The sequence below is a fragment of the Pipistrellus hanaki genome, assembly GCF_964339955.1.
Source record: "Pipistrellus hanaki genome assembly, chromosome: 5".
NCBI lineage: Eukaryota > Metazoa > Chordata > Mammalia > Chiroptera > Vespertilionidae > Pipistrellus > Pipistrellus hanaki.
Window position 1 is genome coordinate 60,174,213 of NC_140507.1, and position 16,899 is coordinate 60,191,111.

The 16,899-nt window shown below is 37.9% G+C and overlaps 1 protein-coding gene across 4 annotated transcripts in view; it reads right to left on the minus strand.

The window, feature by feature from the left end:
- Positions 1 to 2,753: 2,753 nt before the first annotated feature.
- GUCY1A1 (guanylate cyclase 1 soluble subunit alpha 1) overlaps positions 2,754 to 16,899 on the minus strand; it is a 45,123-nt gene continuing 30,977 nt past the window's right edge. For all 4 annotated transcript variants that reach the window (XM_084884313.1, XM_084884315.1, XM_084884314.1 and 1 more), the window contains 5 exons: positions 14,965 to 15,674; positions 13,008 to 13,493; positions 10,141 to 10,284; positions 5,811 to 5,965; positions 2,754 to 3,185 (listed from right to left, as the gene is read on the minus strand). In XM_084884313.1, coding sequence (XP_084740439.1) covers positions 2,984 to 3,185; positions 5,811 to 5,965; positions 10,141 to 10,284; positions 13,008 to 13,493; positions 14,965 to 15,674 — 1,697 coding nt within the window. In that variant the 3' untranslated portion in view covers positions 2,754 to 2,983. The remainder of the gene's footprint in view (positions 3,186 to 5,810; positions 5,966 to 10,140; positions 10,285 to 13,007; positions 13,494 to 14,964; positions 15,675 to 16,899) is intronic.

The following is a 16,899-nucleotide window of genomic DNA, read 5'->3' on the forward strand; positions in this document are numbered from 1 at the left end:
CAGGAAAAACCATCTGATTGAAAAGCAATTTTGGGACCCCACGTTGTTGTTATTATTATTATTATTATTATTATTATTATTATTATTATTTAAATCTTCACCTAAGGATATTTTCCCATTGATTTCTAGAGAGAATGGAAGAGAGGGGGAGAGACAGAGAGAAACATTGATGTGAGAGAGTCACATCAATAGGCTTCCTCCTGCATCCACCTCAACCAGGGCCAACTCTATCCACTGAGCTAAACCAATGGGGATTAGACCCCATATTATTTTTTTCAGGATAGTTAATCTGGCAACAAGATTCAGAGCTTTTGGCTCCCCACCTTGTCATAGGCCCTCTCTGTCCATTCTTTTCTACATCTCAATTCCACTCCTAAAACAGAGCTCCTATTTGGTCCCTGTTTCCTTGAGAACATACCTTCCAGATTCTCTGCCCCTGGATCTGACAATGTATCCATAACCTCTATCCCCTAAATTGAATTGAGGGGAAAGAAAATTCCTTAAAGTTTTTAGCACCCCATTGTGGATTTTGAATGCATTCTATCATGGAAATGTTGTATGTTCATCTTGTTTAAGGTCCACAAAGTATCCCATAATTAATGAACCTTTATAGGCTGGCCTGGGGAACCTATCACAGATTATTTCATTTGTATGGGAAAATACATGGTTGCTGGCTTTTTTATTTAGATAAAATGTCAAACTTATGGAAAGGTTGTAGGACTAATACAAGGAATTCTCAGATAGCTTTTACTCTGATTCTGTTTTCCTCTATGGGTTTTGGAGTGAACTCACACACATTGCAAACACACACAGAAAAAAATTTTTTTTTTAATTCTAATTAGCTTAAAAACTTAAGAAAACAAATCAACAAATTGGGGTCTGCTTAAATATTTTTATAAAGGTGACATTTTATTTTACGCCTGTATATTTCATTTGATTCCTATTATTTTCCCTATAATAAGGGTTCCATTACAAACAGAAAATGTATTTATATTTATTTTCCTTTTAAGTATTTTTATTAACTTCATATAATTGTAAAATTGCAACTATATTTTCCCAACACCTATAACAATAAGATCGGTATTTAATGAGACACATTCAGTCCTACAAAATATTGGGGAATCAGTAAATAATAATGATTGTAATATCTATAGTGGTACACATAGAATACTACAGGCCAATTAGTAATTACTTTTTATTCCTGAAGTTACCATGGGGTAGTCTGGGAACTAGTGAAGATAATTAAATAATTTTTAAATTGAATTATTTCTTAGAACCCCAAATAAGAGTTCAGTGTATCTATGGCTCTGCTAATAGTGATTTAAAAATTATAATCATCATTTTTCTCTTGCTTTGAAGTTGAGCTTTTTTAAAATCAAAGCCCTATTTATGTTTAGTTCACCAGAGATCTTAGACTAACATCATTAAAAATTAAAGATCAACTTCCAGAAAAAAGTGTTTAAAATTTTCCATAATGAAATCACAGCATAATTTTCTTCATCAACACTAACATTCTATTTAAAGAATATCATTGAGATATTTCAACTATTGTAGAATAAAACATTCAGATATGTACTTAATGAGACAAAAAACCCCACAAAAAAAACAAAAAACAAAAAAACCTTGATTATTCTTAGGAAATATACACACTAAAGTATTCAACACAAGTATTTAACGATACAATGTCAGAAAAGAACAAGTCTTATTTCCCACTTGTGAACTTAAATTTTCCTTTTCTTTTTAAAAAATATATTTTATTGTTTTTTTACAGAAAGGAAGGGAGAGGAATAGAGAGTCAGAAAGATTGATCAGCTGTCTCCTGCACACCCCCTACTAGGGATGTGCCTGCAACCAAGGTAGATACCCTTGACCGGAATCGAACCTGGGATCCTTCAGTTTGCAGACCAATGCTCTATTCACTGAGCCAAACTGGTTAGGGCTTAAATTTTCTTATTGGAACTTTATCTGGCTCAGCTTGGCAATAGAGAATGTCTGCTGAAACAGCCAAATTCCTCTGTGTGTTGTGAGGTGGGGTGGGGTGAATGTATGCATGTTATAAATGTCTTATTTCTGTACTTCATGGTTTGTTCCCTAAATGCTTACTTCACTCCCATGTTGCTTCTGGTTATATTAAATCAGAATGATATTATTGCATTTTAATATAGGCTATACGTCTCTTTTATACCGAATATTGTAAAATACAAATGGATTAATAGGAACGAAAATGCTGATATGAATTAAAATAGCCTTTACCATATATGGAATTTTAAAAAGTCAAACAAAGGGAAACATTTATTGTTAATGACACAATATGTGCTGGAGAATATTTTTACAAAATAATCTTTGATATTTACAGAAGACCTATTTTATATTCATATTGCCTCTAACCCAGAATTGCTTATTTTCTTAAAAATGGGAAAAAAATAAAAGTGCAACAGAGAAAAACCTCAATCTATTTTGTTATATAAGCTAAAAACTAAATGAGAAAATGTAATGAAATTCAGAGTTGAAAGGTTCAAAGAGCTTACGGTATTGAAGACTATTGATTTCTGTTCAAAAGCTTTTATAAGGCAATGCTATCACAAACACACTTTAATCACCATAGCATTCCACCAGGACACAGGATTGCAAGTGACTCCATCACATTGTATAGGTTGCTATAATTACCTGATATATGTACAATGTGCTAAATTTTGAATAATGATAAGTGATTGCTATAAAACAGATCTCTCCTCCAAAGGTCACTTCTGAGGTTTATTTTCTTTTTTTTTTTTTTTTTTTTTTTAATTTTCACTGAGGAGCCAAAGCATTGAAGTGAATACATTTTTCTCATGTTAAGTGGAAGAGAATAAGTATAATAGATCGTGAGCTCCTGAAATGGTAATACTGCTTTTATCCATCTGTTTCCTAAAGTGCTCTCAGAGATTCCACACATGTTTGAAGGAATCAAACCCCAAAGACTGATAAGCAGGGACATATTTTGCTAATCTACTCCCGATGCTTTGCCTAAAAAATTGGCATTACCATCTTCAACATTTTTCTTTTGGAACCAGGGTTTTGAATTTGTTCCTTGTTGATAAGCTTCCAGAAAATGACAGATTCCAGGAATTTCACTGGGGAAGTTTGGTGGAAGTTCCTCCCTTGATCGAGGGGTAAACACAAAACCTGGACAGTCCTTGAGTAATCTGAAAGAGTAAAATAAAATTATTACTCTCTATGCAAGAAAAGACACATAAGTAAATGAATATTCCTCAAAATATTAATACACCTTGTTCACTGTGATTGACAAAAAGCTCCTAATGATGTTAATAAACATCTTCACAGAAGTACAATGGGAAACCAATTCACAATCACAAGAAAAAGTCTACCCAAATAATTCATTTTACTCATATTTGAAAAATTAATTATGAAATATTTTTGAGGAGATATAATCTATAATCTGAATAGCAGTATAATTCACAGTAATGGGGAGAAAACCCCAAATAATCCAAAGGTTTAACAATAGCAAAAAATGCAACACCCCATAAATATAATGTTACAGCATAAGCCTTCCTGAGTTAAAACATTGTCGTTTATTGATTCATTCATTTTGTAAATATTACTGAGAAGTATTCATGGACAAAAAGCTATAAAAAAAAAAGAGTTCTGCATAAGCTTTATGCATATGTATATACGACTGTAAGAAGAGCTTTTGATCTCTCTATAGAATTTTTACAAGTCCAAGGTTAATAGAACTAAAATGAGATTTAATTGTACATACTGATACCCAATTTTTTAAAAAAATTTGCTACTTCTTCATTATGCTAAACTCATTTTAATGCTGATTCCACTGGTTAAGTTACTGACTCATCTTTCTATTTGCTTCCCTAGCTTTCTATCAAATGCAAACTTAATAAGCATCTCTCTAATCTACTATTTAGGCCATGGATGAAAATGTTGAAAGTTCTGGAATCTAAACCAACTCCTACAGAACATTAGATTACTCATCACATCTGCCCAACTAGACCATAGCTTTCTACTGATGTTTTAGTCAGTCATGAATTCATAAATGTTTTTTACCTATTATTTATGAGGCATGATATTTGGTGATATATTAAAATAAAGTTACGGAATCTCAAAGTATAAGCTTCAAAGTCAGTTGTTGAATAGCAACAAAGATATCAGTTTTCTATCTTTGGAAAATGGGGATAGTTGTGAAAATTTTAAAAAATCAATTACAAAAAAGACTGATTAAACATCAGTTAGATATCACCTAATACCTATCATATTGCTAACAATTAATTAGTCTGATAATATCAAGCTTTGGAGAAGAGAAACAAACCTTCATACATTGTTGGTGGCATACAAATTGGTAGAAGCAATTTGGACAGCTAATTGATTTTTAGTAAAGTTGAAACAGTACAGCCTATGATCTGGGAATACCATGTATAGGTATAATATCTAGAGATATATGTGTAAGAATATTTATCAAGTCACTTTTATAATAATGAAAACCTGATACACCCTAATTAACCCTGGGGAGAAGATAAGATTCTGGCTTATTCATTCTTTAGAATACATATTCTATCACCTGCATGCATAGTGACATACTTGATCTGGCTTGTACTGGCTCATGACAGTGAACTTTTAACATTCAAGAATTTTGCAAACTATTAGTCGCCTAAAACCTGCCATGGTAGGAGTATTTACACCATAGAAATTGGTAAATGCTAGAAGTCAGGGATTCTCCACTTTACTTCCCAAAGCTAGTTTACCAGTACACCGCTGCATTAGAAATAGTTAGAATAAATGAACTAGATTTATAAGAACTAGATTTACATTTCATCAAGGAAAAAAAAAACACCTCAAAATATGTTGAGTAGGTTCAAGGCAAGTCATAAAAGAATATGAATAGGTCCAGTGGAAATTTACTTTTCTCTGACTTTATTTATTTCTAATCTGGAGGAACTTAAATGAAGAGAGTTACACTTCTGGCCATTTCCTTCCTGGTAAACAGAAGCAATATGAGCTATGCTTATTCAATGCCTTCCCACCTCTCTCTTTAGGAGCCTGTCTGTCTTCAAAAAGTACACATTCTCAAATGTCCCTACAATCCTTAAGGGATATAAAGTCCAGCATGTCAGAGAGAAAATGGGGGCCAGGAACCTGTAATATTTTGTTTCTTTCATAAAACAGGGATCTGAAACAAATTTGGCAAAATGTTGACAAAGTATTGGTTACATGGGTGTCATATTTTCTTTGAATTTTTTCTGTACCTTTGAAATATTTAAAAATTAACTCTAAAATGTATATAACTACAAGGTTTTAATAAATAAAATGTATAAAACTATAGATAATTGGTAAATTTAAAAAATATTTTTATGTCCATATTAGCTCAACATCTCCTATTAGTATGGTAATTACAATCATAATCTTTATATCTTTTGAATTTATCAAGTGCTTTGCTCAAGATCTTACATCTGGTAAACTTGTAAAATACGTCTTCTGAATACAAATCCTAGGCTTTTGAAATAAATTTACAGGTAAGCACAGAATGTCAATTGAGAAATGACACTCATTTCTCATGAGTAAGAAATGTTCATTAGATCATCTTCAAAACAAGATCAAAATTTGTAAGAAAAATAGATTGGAAAAATAAAACCATTTAAATGAAAGCCCGGTAGAAAAAAAGATCCAAGAACTGCAGCCACAGGCCCAGGGCAGATGTCCACATAGGGTAGAAGTTTTGCTTTCCTCCCTCTTGACCAGATACCATTTCCCCCAATGAACTAGTAAAAGAATGGAGTTTAGGTGGTCAGTGCAATCAGTACCTGTATGTGGTTGGGCTGACATTGATTTTCCGTGGTACACTGCAGGACTCAAATTTGTTAGCCAAGGTGACATTGTTTCCAAAAAGACAGTAACGAGGCATCTTAACTCCAACAACTCCAGCAAAAACCGACCCAGAATGCAGTCCAATTCGCATCTGAAAGCAAAAAAAAACGTGCCACAAAATTCCTGGTCATTAAAATTTTTCCCACTTGTCCCTGTTGTTTGAATGCCCTGTCTAAATTATCCTAACAACTGCTCTTACCATACCACTCCCTCCTTCCTCAAAAACCTCAGCCAATTTCCCTCTACTTTTCACAGTTGATTAAAAATTATAGGAGAAGAATCAGCTGCACCTCTTAATTCTTCTCTACTTCTGCCCTTAGGTTTATTGCACAAAGCTCTCTCATTTCACCTCTCTTCAGTATCTGAGACAGATTTCCACGCAGACCTATTGCTGTCACCACGGTGACAAGACAGTGTCTATGGACTGTTTAGGTGAAACTGCTCTATTGAATGAGGTAGACATACCTTCTGGATTACAGTTGTTGTTTCCCAAAGCACAGTCAGAGAGGGGCAAAAGTAGCTCGCTCTCACCATATAAAGTGTACATTTTGAGGAAAATAACTTCATGCCAACACTGCTCCACTATTCAAATGACTAACCATAGAAAGGGAATTGCAATATTTAAATAAAAAATAACACAGGAAGCAGGAAGTGGTTGCTGTGGCCCAGATTAGAAGGGGGGCAGGGCAGGAGGGCAGAGAGGGAAAAACATCCATTTGTTGCTTCACTTATTTACGTATTCATTGTGTGATTCTTGTATGTGCCCTCATGGGGGATAGAACCCACAACTGAGCTATCAGCCAGGATAAGCCTGGGCTTTGAAGCCAGAGAGACATAACTCCAAATCCAGAGGCAGGGGAGACCTGACCACTTTTGTCCACCAGGGAATGGTAGTTTCCTCTTCATAATGTTGTTGTAAATATTAAAGGAGATGATGTTTGTCACAATATGCTCCCCTCCCTCCAATACACCATGAGGTTTCTCTCTCTACTGAAAATGCTCTTCCCTTCTGCCTCTGGGATGTCTCTAGGCAGCTCCTAAAGCCATCAGATAGTCCCGAGGACTGCAGGTTAGAACAAATAAAACAGTATGCTGAACATCTCACTTCACAGGCCATTAAAGCTGAATTCTTATTACTCAGGTAATTGTCTTTGAAACTAGCTGTAAATAATTCCTCCAGTTGCAAAACTCTAAAATTACATTCCTACAAATAACAAAACGCATGGTACTGATCCCCCCAGCTCAAACATTTTAGTTACAAAATCCATTTATGTGGAAACTGCTGATTTTATTGTTAATGTTGCTATTTTAAGCATGTACTTTGATGCTATGATTTTCCTCATTGAAACTAAAGAGAGACAGAGAAAAAGAGAGAGAGAGAGTTATCGTTTTTTAAAAAGTGCAATTACAGAAATGAAGTCTGAAAAAGTAAGATGCTATGATGATTTTATTATTATTTTTATTTGTTAATCCTCACCCAAGGATATTTTTTTCCCATTGATTTTTAGAGAGAGTGGAAGGGAAGGAGAGTGAGAGAGAGAGAGAGAGAGAGAGAGAGAGATGTGAGACACATTGATTGATTGCTTCCTGCACACACCCCAGCTGGGCCTGCAACCCAGGCATGTGTCCTTGACCAGAATGGAACCCTCGACCCTTCACACCCTTTTAATCCACAATTTACGTCATACTCTCCCCATTAGTATATGACCTCTATCTCCTCCCCTCTGAGCAGGCTTATGATTGCTTTGACCAATAGAATAGAATGGAAGCGTCACTGTGTGTCTCCTAAGGTTAGGTCCTAAAAGGCCATGCTGCCACTAATCAAGTTCCCTGGGACATAAACCACCATGTGAGAAGTGTAACTACTCTGAGTCTAGGCCACATAAGCACATGGACAGACAGTCCTAGCTGAGCTCAACCTTTCAGCCATCGCCAGGGAGCAAGGAACCAGGCGTGTAAGTGAAGCAGCCATGTTGGAATGGATCCTCCAGCTCCAAGTGGTACATCCAGCTCTTCCAACTGCCCCCAACCATTTGAGTGTTTCCAGCTGAGGTACCAGAGACTGTGAGCTGAGGTGTGGTATCCCTGCTATGCATCATCTAATTTCCAATGCACAGAATCCATGAGTAATAAAAGGTTTATATTTTTATAGCACTAGCTATACAAAATGTGTCATACAATCTTACTTAATAAAAGAGGAATATGCAAATTAACCATCATTCTGCCACATCCATGGCCAATCAGAGTGAGTATGCAAATTAGCCCAACAAAGGTTGAGGTTAATTTGCATATGCAGGCACAGAGCAGCTGGTAGGGGCGGGATGCCTGCTATGAGGGGAAAGGGGGTGGCAGAGGGAGCCTCAGGAGCAGTGCTCTGGACAGAAGCAAGGACTTGCCTGCTCCCAGACCAGCTGGGAGTGGGGACATGATGGCTCCCAGGCAGCTGGGAGGGAAGCCAGGGGAAAGAAGGCCTATTCTTGCATGAATATCACACAACATGCTTCTAGTAACATATAACTGGAAAGAGAATAGACTTGTAAAACCAATATGATGACTTACATGTACAGTGTCTACTAACGGTGAAGAGAGCCAAGACTAAAATTCTAAATATTCAATAGTATAGTTTTGTTTATTTTTCTTTCTTTCTTCTCCCTATATCTATAGCATACCAGGTAGGATTCTAAGTCTCTTCAAAGGCCCACTTCTGAGTCACCAATTGAGGCCTATTTGATAAAAATTGAGCGCCAGATTGTCTACAGTGCTACAAGTAAACATAACCTGGTCATGTTCTGTCTATTAAACCAATGTCTAGTGTGTTAATTTTATTTTTCCATGTGCAATAAAATATTATTCTGGAGTCTGACTGATCTAGACATTTTAGAATTTTATGTGTCCTGGAAAGCACTGGTGGATTAACAGTCAACATTCATTCTACTGTGATGTCCTTCCCTGCAGTTACTGGAACACTAAACACTACATATTCCAAACTTCCTGGCAGCACCTAGATGCATTCAGGTCCGGTGACTCAGAGCCATGTGCATGAGATATGGAAGCCAGGATTTCTTCTGGGACTGCATTTGGGATGCTTACAAGTGGGGAAGCTTTGGGTTTTCTGTGGAATGCTTAGTGGAGAGCTCAGTCCCCAGGTGCTCATTGTGTGAGGGCCAGGATGCAGGAATTCCACATTGCTGATCCAGATTAGAGGAGGGGCATGTAGTTGTGTTCTATAGCCAGCAACAAAGGTAGAAGCTTTCAGAACACAACCTTTTCCTGACTGGCTACAGTGAAATAGTTTTGGAGCCAGCTTCCTAGCAGAGGAAAAAGCAGTGGCTCTGAAATGTGGCTTTAGGGCCCATTTTTAAAAAGCTCAACTTATAAATGGCTTCTTTGGTCCTCTCAATGATTCTGAGATTCATACCATGTAGTAAATGTTTTATTGCTTCAACAAGTGTGAGTTTGCTCTCTGCAACTAAACCCAGACTGATACACTATTTTTCAAAGAAAAGAAAAGAACCTATCTAATAAAGGGATAATATGCAAATTGACTATCATTCCAACACACAAGGTGGCTGCCCCCATGTTGACACAAGATGGACGCCATAAGATGGCCAGCAGGGGAGGGCAGTTAGGAGGGACCAGGTCTGCAAGGGAGGGAAGTTGGGGGTAACCAGGTCTTTAGGGAAAGGTAGTTAGGGGCAATCAGGTTGGCAGAGGAGCAGTTAGGCATCAATCAGGGTGGTAGGGGAGTGGTTAGTGGTGATCAGGCTAGCAGGCAGAAGCGATTAGGAGCAATCAGGAAGGCAGGCAGATGAGCAGTTGGGAGCCAGCAGTCCTAGATTGTAAGAGGGGTGTCCCAGATTAGAGGGTTTAGGCTGGGCTGAGGGACACACACACTGCCCCTGCCCCCAGTGCACATATTTTGTGAACTGGGCCTCTAGTGTATATATATATATATATATATATATATATATATATATATATATATATATTATTGATATATATTATTAATTTCAGAGAGGAGGGGAGGAGAGAGAGATGGAAGCATCAATGATAAAGAGAATCATTAATCAGCTGCTTTCTGTATGCCCGCTTCTGCATGCTCCCTGCAATCTGGACATGTGTCCTAAACAGGAATTGAACCATGACCTTCTGGTTCATAGGTGGACACTCAAACACTGAGCCACACAGGCTGGGCACACCTCTCTTTTGATAACTAACTAATAAGCATTTATTCTCATTTCCTGGATAATATATGATCTAGTTTACCTTGATAGGTTCTCCATGGGGAGACATGACTTCATCAGAGAGCTCCATCATCTTGAGGGCCATCAGTGCTATCTGAACAGCATGGGTATCACTTTCTTTGTGCAATCCCCCAGCCACACAATATGCATCACCAATGGTCTCCACCTACACATAACAGATTTCCACATTACAAATAAAAAGCTCAGGAAGAATTATAGCATATAACTTAACAACAGAAATTAAGAATCATATAGCAACAATCTCAGTGTTCTTTGTCTATGATACTGGCTACAGGAAGCTAATAATTAATTTAAACCCACCAAATTGTAATAATCACATTTTTCTTTTTAAATATTTATTGTAACGGATTAGATCATCGCATTTTTCTTATCCAAAGCTTCCAGTGTGGAGAAATGGAGATGAGGAAAAGAAAAAGAGATGTAAATGTTTACTCAAAATAAATGCTGAAACCCTTATAAAGTGCCCAAGTTTCTTCTTGACCTCCTTTTCTGCTAACTCCTGACACTACCTGTTCATTCTCCCTGTTGCTCACTTTGTCTCAATGCCATTTGCCTCTCCTGTTTTCTCTCAAACATACCAAACAGACTCCCACTTGCTATCCTTTTGCCTGGAATGATCTTTCTGCAGATAACCATTTGGTTTGTCCCTCATTTCCTTCAGCCCCTCCAAAACATCTCCTTATGAGAAAGGCCACCCTCTGTGAAGCAGCAACCACTTCTTACCCTCTCCCCCTTAATCTGCTTTATTTTCCTTCCAGAATATTACACCACATGAAATACTATATATTTACTCATCTGTTTATTGTCTCCCCTTCCCCCCCACCAGTAGAATGTAAGTTCTCTGAGTCTGTCTATGTTATTAATTCCTATCAGTGCCCAGTATATTCACCAATGAATGGACCAGGCAGCAATGCCTCCCATAAACTTTGCCACAGCAGTGAATATATATGAAGTGTTTAACAGAAAGGCTAACAGGTGTTCAAAAAAGTGTTGCTAATTTTAAGTGGAACCCTCACCCCTACTTGGAGTTAGGTACCCATTTTCTGTGCTATTGTAACACCTGGTCCAGACGTGAGTGAAATGGGGCCTTAGTATGTCATATTAAAATCTAGTATTTGCCACTAACCCCCCCCCCCCACACACACACATATGTCAACTATTCTCACAGGGATTTTGCACACTCATGCTGGAAAATGCTGGATAACCAACACCAAAAGATGGAATGACAGAAAATGAAATTAAATAAAGTTCTGGCATTATCAGATCCCTGAATAAATAAACTTGACTATTCCTTGGAAGCCATGACACTCATAGGTGGGCCTATGATTATACATTCTGTGTATTTGAGATGTATTTAGTGGTTAAGACCCCCCTTACTTGTTTACAGCTACCTCTAGGTATTTTCATGAGAAATCAGAATGGAGAGAAGGTGGGCATAAGGACAGAAAAGAAGGTGACTGACTAGCTTAGACTGCAGTTGGGTGAGTCAGGGAACTCTGTGGCTACCATCCTGGTAGTAAAGAGGCTAGATTCTAAATACTTGACAAAAATAACCAATTTTGTCAAGTTTCAACAAGTTGAAGAAGAGGGCTACTTCTTCTGACATCAACCTCAGTAGTTTGCCAAGAACAGCAAGCCTTTCTTCTCATAATTCTGCCGAGAGAGGAGACATTCTCAGGATAGAAACCGTCTACAAAAAAAATACAGCAGATTCCACAAGAGGCCATCAAGCTTAACCTAACCAAAGCCAATTATTTTATCTGTAATTATCCATGAGCCTATTTTTGTCCCAAGGGATCATAGCTCTATCTGGAATTTCCTGTTAGAGTTTTTAAAGGAAGTTTTATTTTATTTTCTCATTTTGTTTTTTCTTCTAGCATCTAGATTGAGAAAAAAAAAAAAAAAAGCAGGGTCTTGTATAGTTCCATAAATAATTTTTGTTTCTCCTTAATCACTTCTCTATTTTGTGTTGGGTTAAGTTCTGAAATGCCAGATTGTTGTGTGGCAAATTAACAGATGATTTCAAGCCGCACAAATGAGAGGCGTGCTCTGAGCTTAATGATAATGTCTGAAACAGTGCAAAATGCATTATGTCAGTAAAAAATGTATATAGTTTTATTTCTAAAGGCAGGACATGAAATCCTGCTGCCTGATGAATAACAGATATTATTTACCATAATATTTAAAACAAAGCTTACAGGACATACGGTATGCATGTTATCATTCATATAAACTCTTTGGGTAGATAATATTTTCTCTGTTTCACAAGTGAAACACATAAGGTAGAAACAAGATGTGAAGACAGGATTTAGGTAGCTCTGCCCTTGGCCACTCTAAGATAAAGCCTTAAGTAGGTAATGTGAGTTTCTGCTAACTGGCCATCAAAAGTATCATGTTAACCCTGAATTGAATTAATCTATTTAAATACTATTTGTGTAATCCTCAGGTTTCTTTACTTTTACAGGCACAAAGGACAAACTTTCCCTGTACCAGGGATACTCTGAATTACACCATGCTTAACAACTCCACTCAGTTCCCTCAGTCAAGTGTCATGGTCAATGACTTCTAAACTTCACCTGCTCATGGGTCCTACACCCCATCCTCCACACTGTCTATTATCCCCCATTCAATGCTTATTCCTTAGATGATTTCTTATGGAATCATCTCTTTCTCTGAGCAGATTCAGAGCTATTTCTGGCTGGCGAACACCCAGGCAATTAACACACAATGCCTACTCCCAGGATGTGGCTCCCAGGATGGCCCCACAGGGACAGCCTTTCGTTTGCATTATAACTCAGATCCTAGTCACAGCGCTTTCTCTCAGTGACTTTTGCCTGGAAAACGGGCACCGTCCAGCTCCACCCCTACCTTGTAGACATCCAGCTCTCCGCACTGCTGGTCAAACCGGGTGTAGAGCGCATTGAGCATGGTGATGACCTGCAGCGGCGAGCACTGGGAGCAGATGGCCGTGAACCCAACAATGTCCGAGAAGAGCATGGTGACGTTACTGAACTTCTTGGCTTGCACGACCTGCCCTTGCCACAGCTGCTGCGCCACCTCGGAGGGAAATATAGAGCACAGGAGATCGACTGTCTTCTTCTTCTCCTCCTCCAGGGCTTGGTGGGCTTGCTCCAGCGTGGCCTTCAGCTTCCCCAGCCTCTTCTTCAGGCCGTCCTGAGCTCTGGCCTGTTCCCCTATCAAGACCACATCCCTCAGCGCATTGTGAATCGGGATGTCTGAGAGGTAGAGCCCTCGCCCTGTAAAATCTTCTAATCTGTCCACACAGGGTGACCCCAAGAACAAGATCGCATTGGATTCAATGATGTAGATCATTTGGCCTTTGAGGTCCATAACCTGTGAAGCAAAGGAGAACCAATTGATGCGATTCATTCAAGTTTCCAACATTTTTTGGAGACAAAAGGAAGAGGAAGTATAGTGGCAATCCCTTTGTATTGAACTTGATTTTTTTTTTTCCTACCTGCTGACCAAGAACAATATGTTTTCTTATAGTTCCAGTTTACTGTGAGTTCTAAAATGTGTGCAGATATTTGAAAAGTATACTTTACACACAGATCATACTTTTCAATGAGCAGCGCAAACAAAGCTTCTTTCAAGGCCTCCTCAGTAAGGGGCATGTGCCTACTCCCTTTTGAGAGGAGCAGCCAGCAGAAATGATTCCGCCAGGGGAGCCTTGAGGGAGGCGAGGCTTCAAGTGATCATCCTGGATCACAAGATTTACTTGGATGAGTGTGGACAAATACATACATGTGTGTGGCTCACTGCGGCAGAGCCAAAAGCAAGCCAAATGTCCTTCTCAGAGCAGATGATTACATAGAGGACAACCTTACAATGAACAGGACGCAGCCTTTGAAAAGTGAAACAGACCTATATCTCATGACATGGGAGGATGCCCAAAATATACAGTTTGGGAGGGGGCGAAGGGGAGAAGAAGTTGTAAATAGTATTATTTTTTGTTTTAAACAAAAATCTATAACCCTTATGTTTTATTTTTACAGGCACAATTTTTTCCCCTGTACAAGCATACTCTGCATTATAGCATGCTTAATAACTAATGTCATTGATTTTTTTTTTTTTGTTGCTACAATGGACATAGTTAATTACCTCCAAATTTTTTAAGATCTATCTATACAATTTTTATGATAAAAAGGAATAAAGCTGTTTTCATTTTGGGGAACAGTGTGTCTGCTGGGGTTATACATGACTAAAATCAATATGCATCATAAGCCTCTCTATGCATTTTGCAGTACTGTTGACTATGACTTAGCAAACTTTGTAACCTAAGAGTAAATAATTACCAAAGTTCTCTACCAGGAGGTGACAGAACATTTCTCCCCACATCCTTTAACAATTAATTAAAATGTATTGATTTTTTCCCATTTATTGAATATTGAGTAAAAAATCTATTTAGTTGGCTCCTATAAGAAAAAAGAAGTAGTTTTGTTTGTTATAGAAAAAGACCTCTTATTCCAAATTAAGTAGACTGTCTGATGATGACTGAAAATGTATTTTATATATATATTTTTATAATTCAGTTGTAAAATATAAAGATTTTAAAAGATACACTGCATTCAATGAATATTTGTGAAGTAAGGGTCAAGTAGAGAAGAAACACATGCAGAAAAGGCCTTGTTTCAAATTTATTCCAGCCTTAGAAATATTTTAGAATTGTTTTAAAATTAAATGTTTTAAGAAAACATTTGAAGTGATGCATTTGCATTTGTACCACTTTTTTTTTGTTTCTGGTCCTTAAATATGAAATAATTGATTTCATATTCAAAATATTGTACTATTACGTTTCTCTTACCCTTGAAGATTTATTCACAGAGTTGTCCCATCTCCTCACTCGGACCACAAATTGCAAATTCAACATAGTCATGATTCCGCTAAACGTCTGGTTGACTTTTGGAGTGATAATATCAAAGTACTCTTCAAAATTCGGCTTTCCTTGAAAGTCCCGCCTGTTCATCAGCCTCCTGATGCCATTGCCAAATTGCAGAATTGTCATGTCTTTGTCAAACATGAAGTGGAACGGGAATGTCTTACAAAAGAGAGAAGCAGGGATGACCAGGGAGGACTGGGGCTTGCCTGGGGACAGGGATGGCTTGGTGCTTGTAACATGAACGGAGTATAACAAATAGGGCTGGTTGACAAACTCGCTGCCATCGTTATGGAAGCAGGAAGGCATTAATGACACTTCCACTTCGGTTTCATACAGGATGTGTGCAGCTGCCTTAATGATGCCCGGAAGAATCAGGGATGTGATCTTCTTAGGAAAGAAATAGTAAACGTTTAAGACATCGTGGTCCTTATCCAGACAGAGAATGGAGGCAGCCTCCCGCCTGCCTTTCTTCTCTGCTTCTTGGCAGTGGCTGCTCTGCTTCAGAAGGGTGCTGAAGCTATTTAAAAAATCTTTGAGGGTTCCTCCCACCACACCCAGGATGTGTTCATCTTCCTCGTAACATATTTTAAAAATCTCTTCACCAAGAGATGCTTTGATGCTCTCCTCTGGAACTCCTGAAAGCAGATAACACATTTCCTGTCATGTCAAATAGGTCAGTGTGGTAGAACTGTGCTGTTACAACTATTGTAAACATTGTTTTATTTGATGATTTTATTCCTTTTATATCTGGTAGTAAGAATCCCAACCCAAGCCGAAACCAGTTTGGCTCAGTGGTAGAGCGTCGGTCTGCGGACTGAAAGGTCCCGGGTTCAACTCCAGTCAAGGGCATGTACCTTGGTTGCGGGCACATCCCCGGTGGAGAGTGTGCAGGAGGCAGCTGATTGATGTTTCTCTCTCATCGATGTTTCTATCTCTCTCTCCCTCTCCTTCCTCTTTGAAATCAATAAAAAATATTTTCTTAAAAAAAAATGGTCAGTTGGATATAATGCACAACATTTTATCCCCCTTGACAGCTAGAAAAGGGCAATAGAAATTGCAGGATCAGGTCCATTTCAGAAAAAGCTGTCCCACTCCGGAAACTCAAAACCAGTCCATTTTGATGAAAGGGTACTGTCCACCTTACAGGATCTCCAGGAGTGTAAGCTTCAGACATAGGAATTAATTTGAAATCACTGGCTATGAAACTAAATGTTGTCATTTTTTATTAGTGATGACATAAAGTATTTTTTTTCTGGGTATAATGGCCTTCTTGTTATTGTTACTCTAATAAACATGTGTTTGGAATATATTAATCACTTCCTACAACTTCTTCCAGAGCCTCTTTTATCCTTTCAACTCCCTGTACCCATTCCTTTCCACCTGTAACTCAGGAACAGCAATGGTGCCTTCTTTATGCCATTGTCATGATGTGTGAGAATGGTGTTTAGAATAAATAGTCCCTGGCTTCTAAGGACTCACTATAATAAGTCGGCCATAATCACCACCATCATCATTGTTATTATTAAAATCTTAACATCTTGTACGTTCAGAAAAAATGAACTTGTTGGTCCATGTACTCAAACTTTGAAAAGGGTAGTAGGACAAAGTTACTCATCTACTTTTTTTCTAAACTAATTATTGATATGAAAACACTGTTAACACCTTTCCCCATAAGTGTTTCAAACTTTTTAAAAATTCTTTATTTTGCTCTGTGAAGTAGGGTTTTTTATGCATAAATAAGGAACACGTAGTTAACTTTAAGACCGTATACATGTATATGAGTCAGCTTCCCATGCAGCCTTATCTTGTTCTCAGCAAATGAACATTGTTCAAAGAGGAAATGAGTCCTGGGGGTGGGAG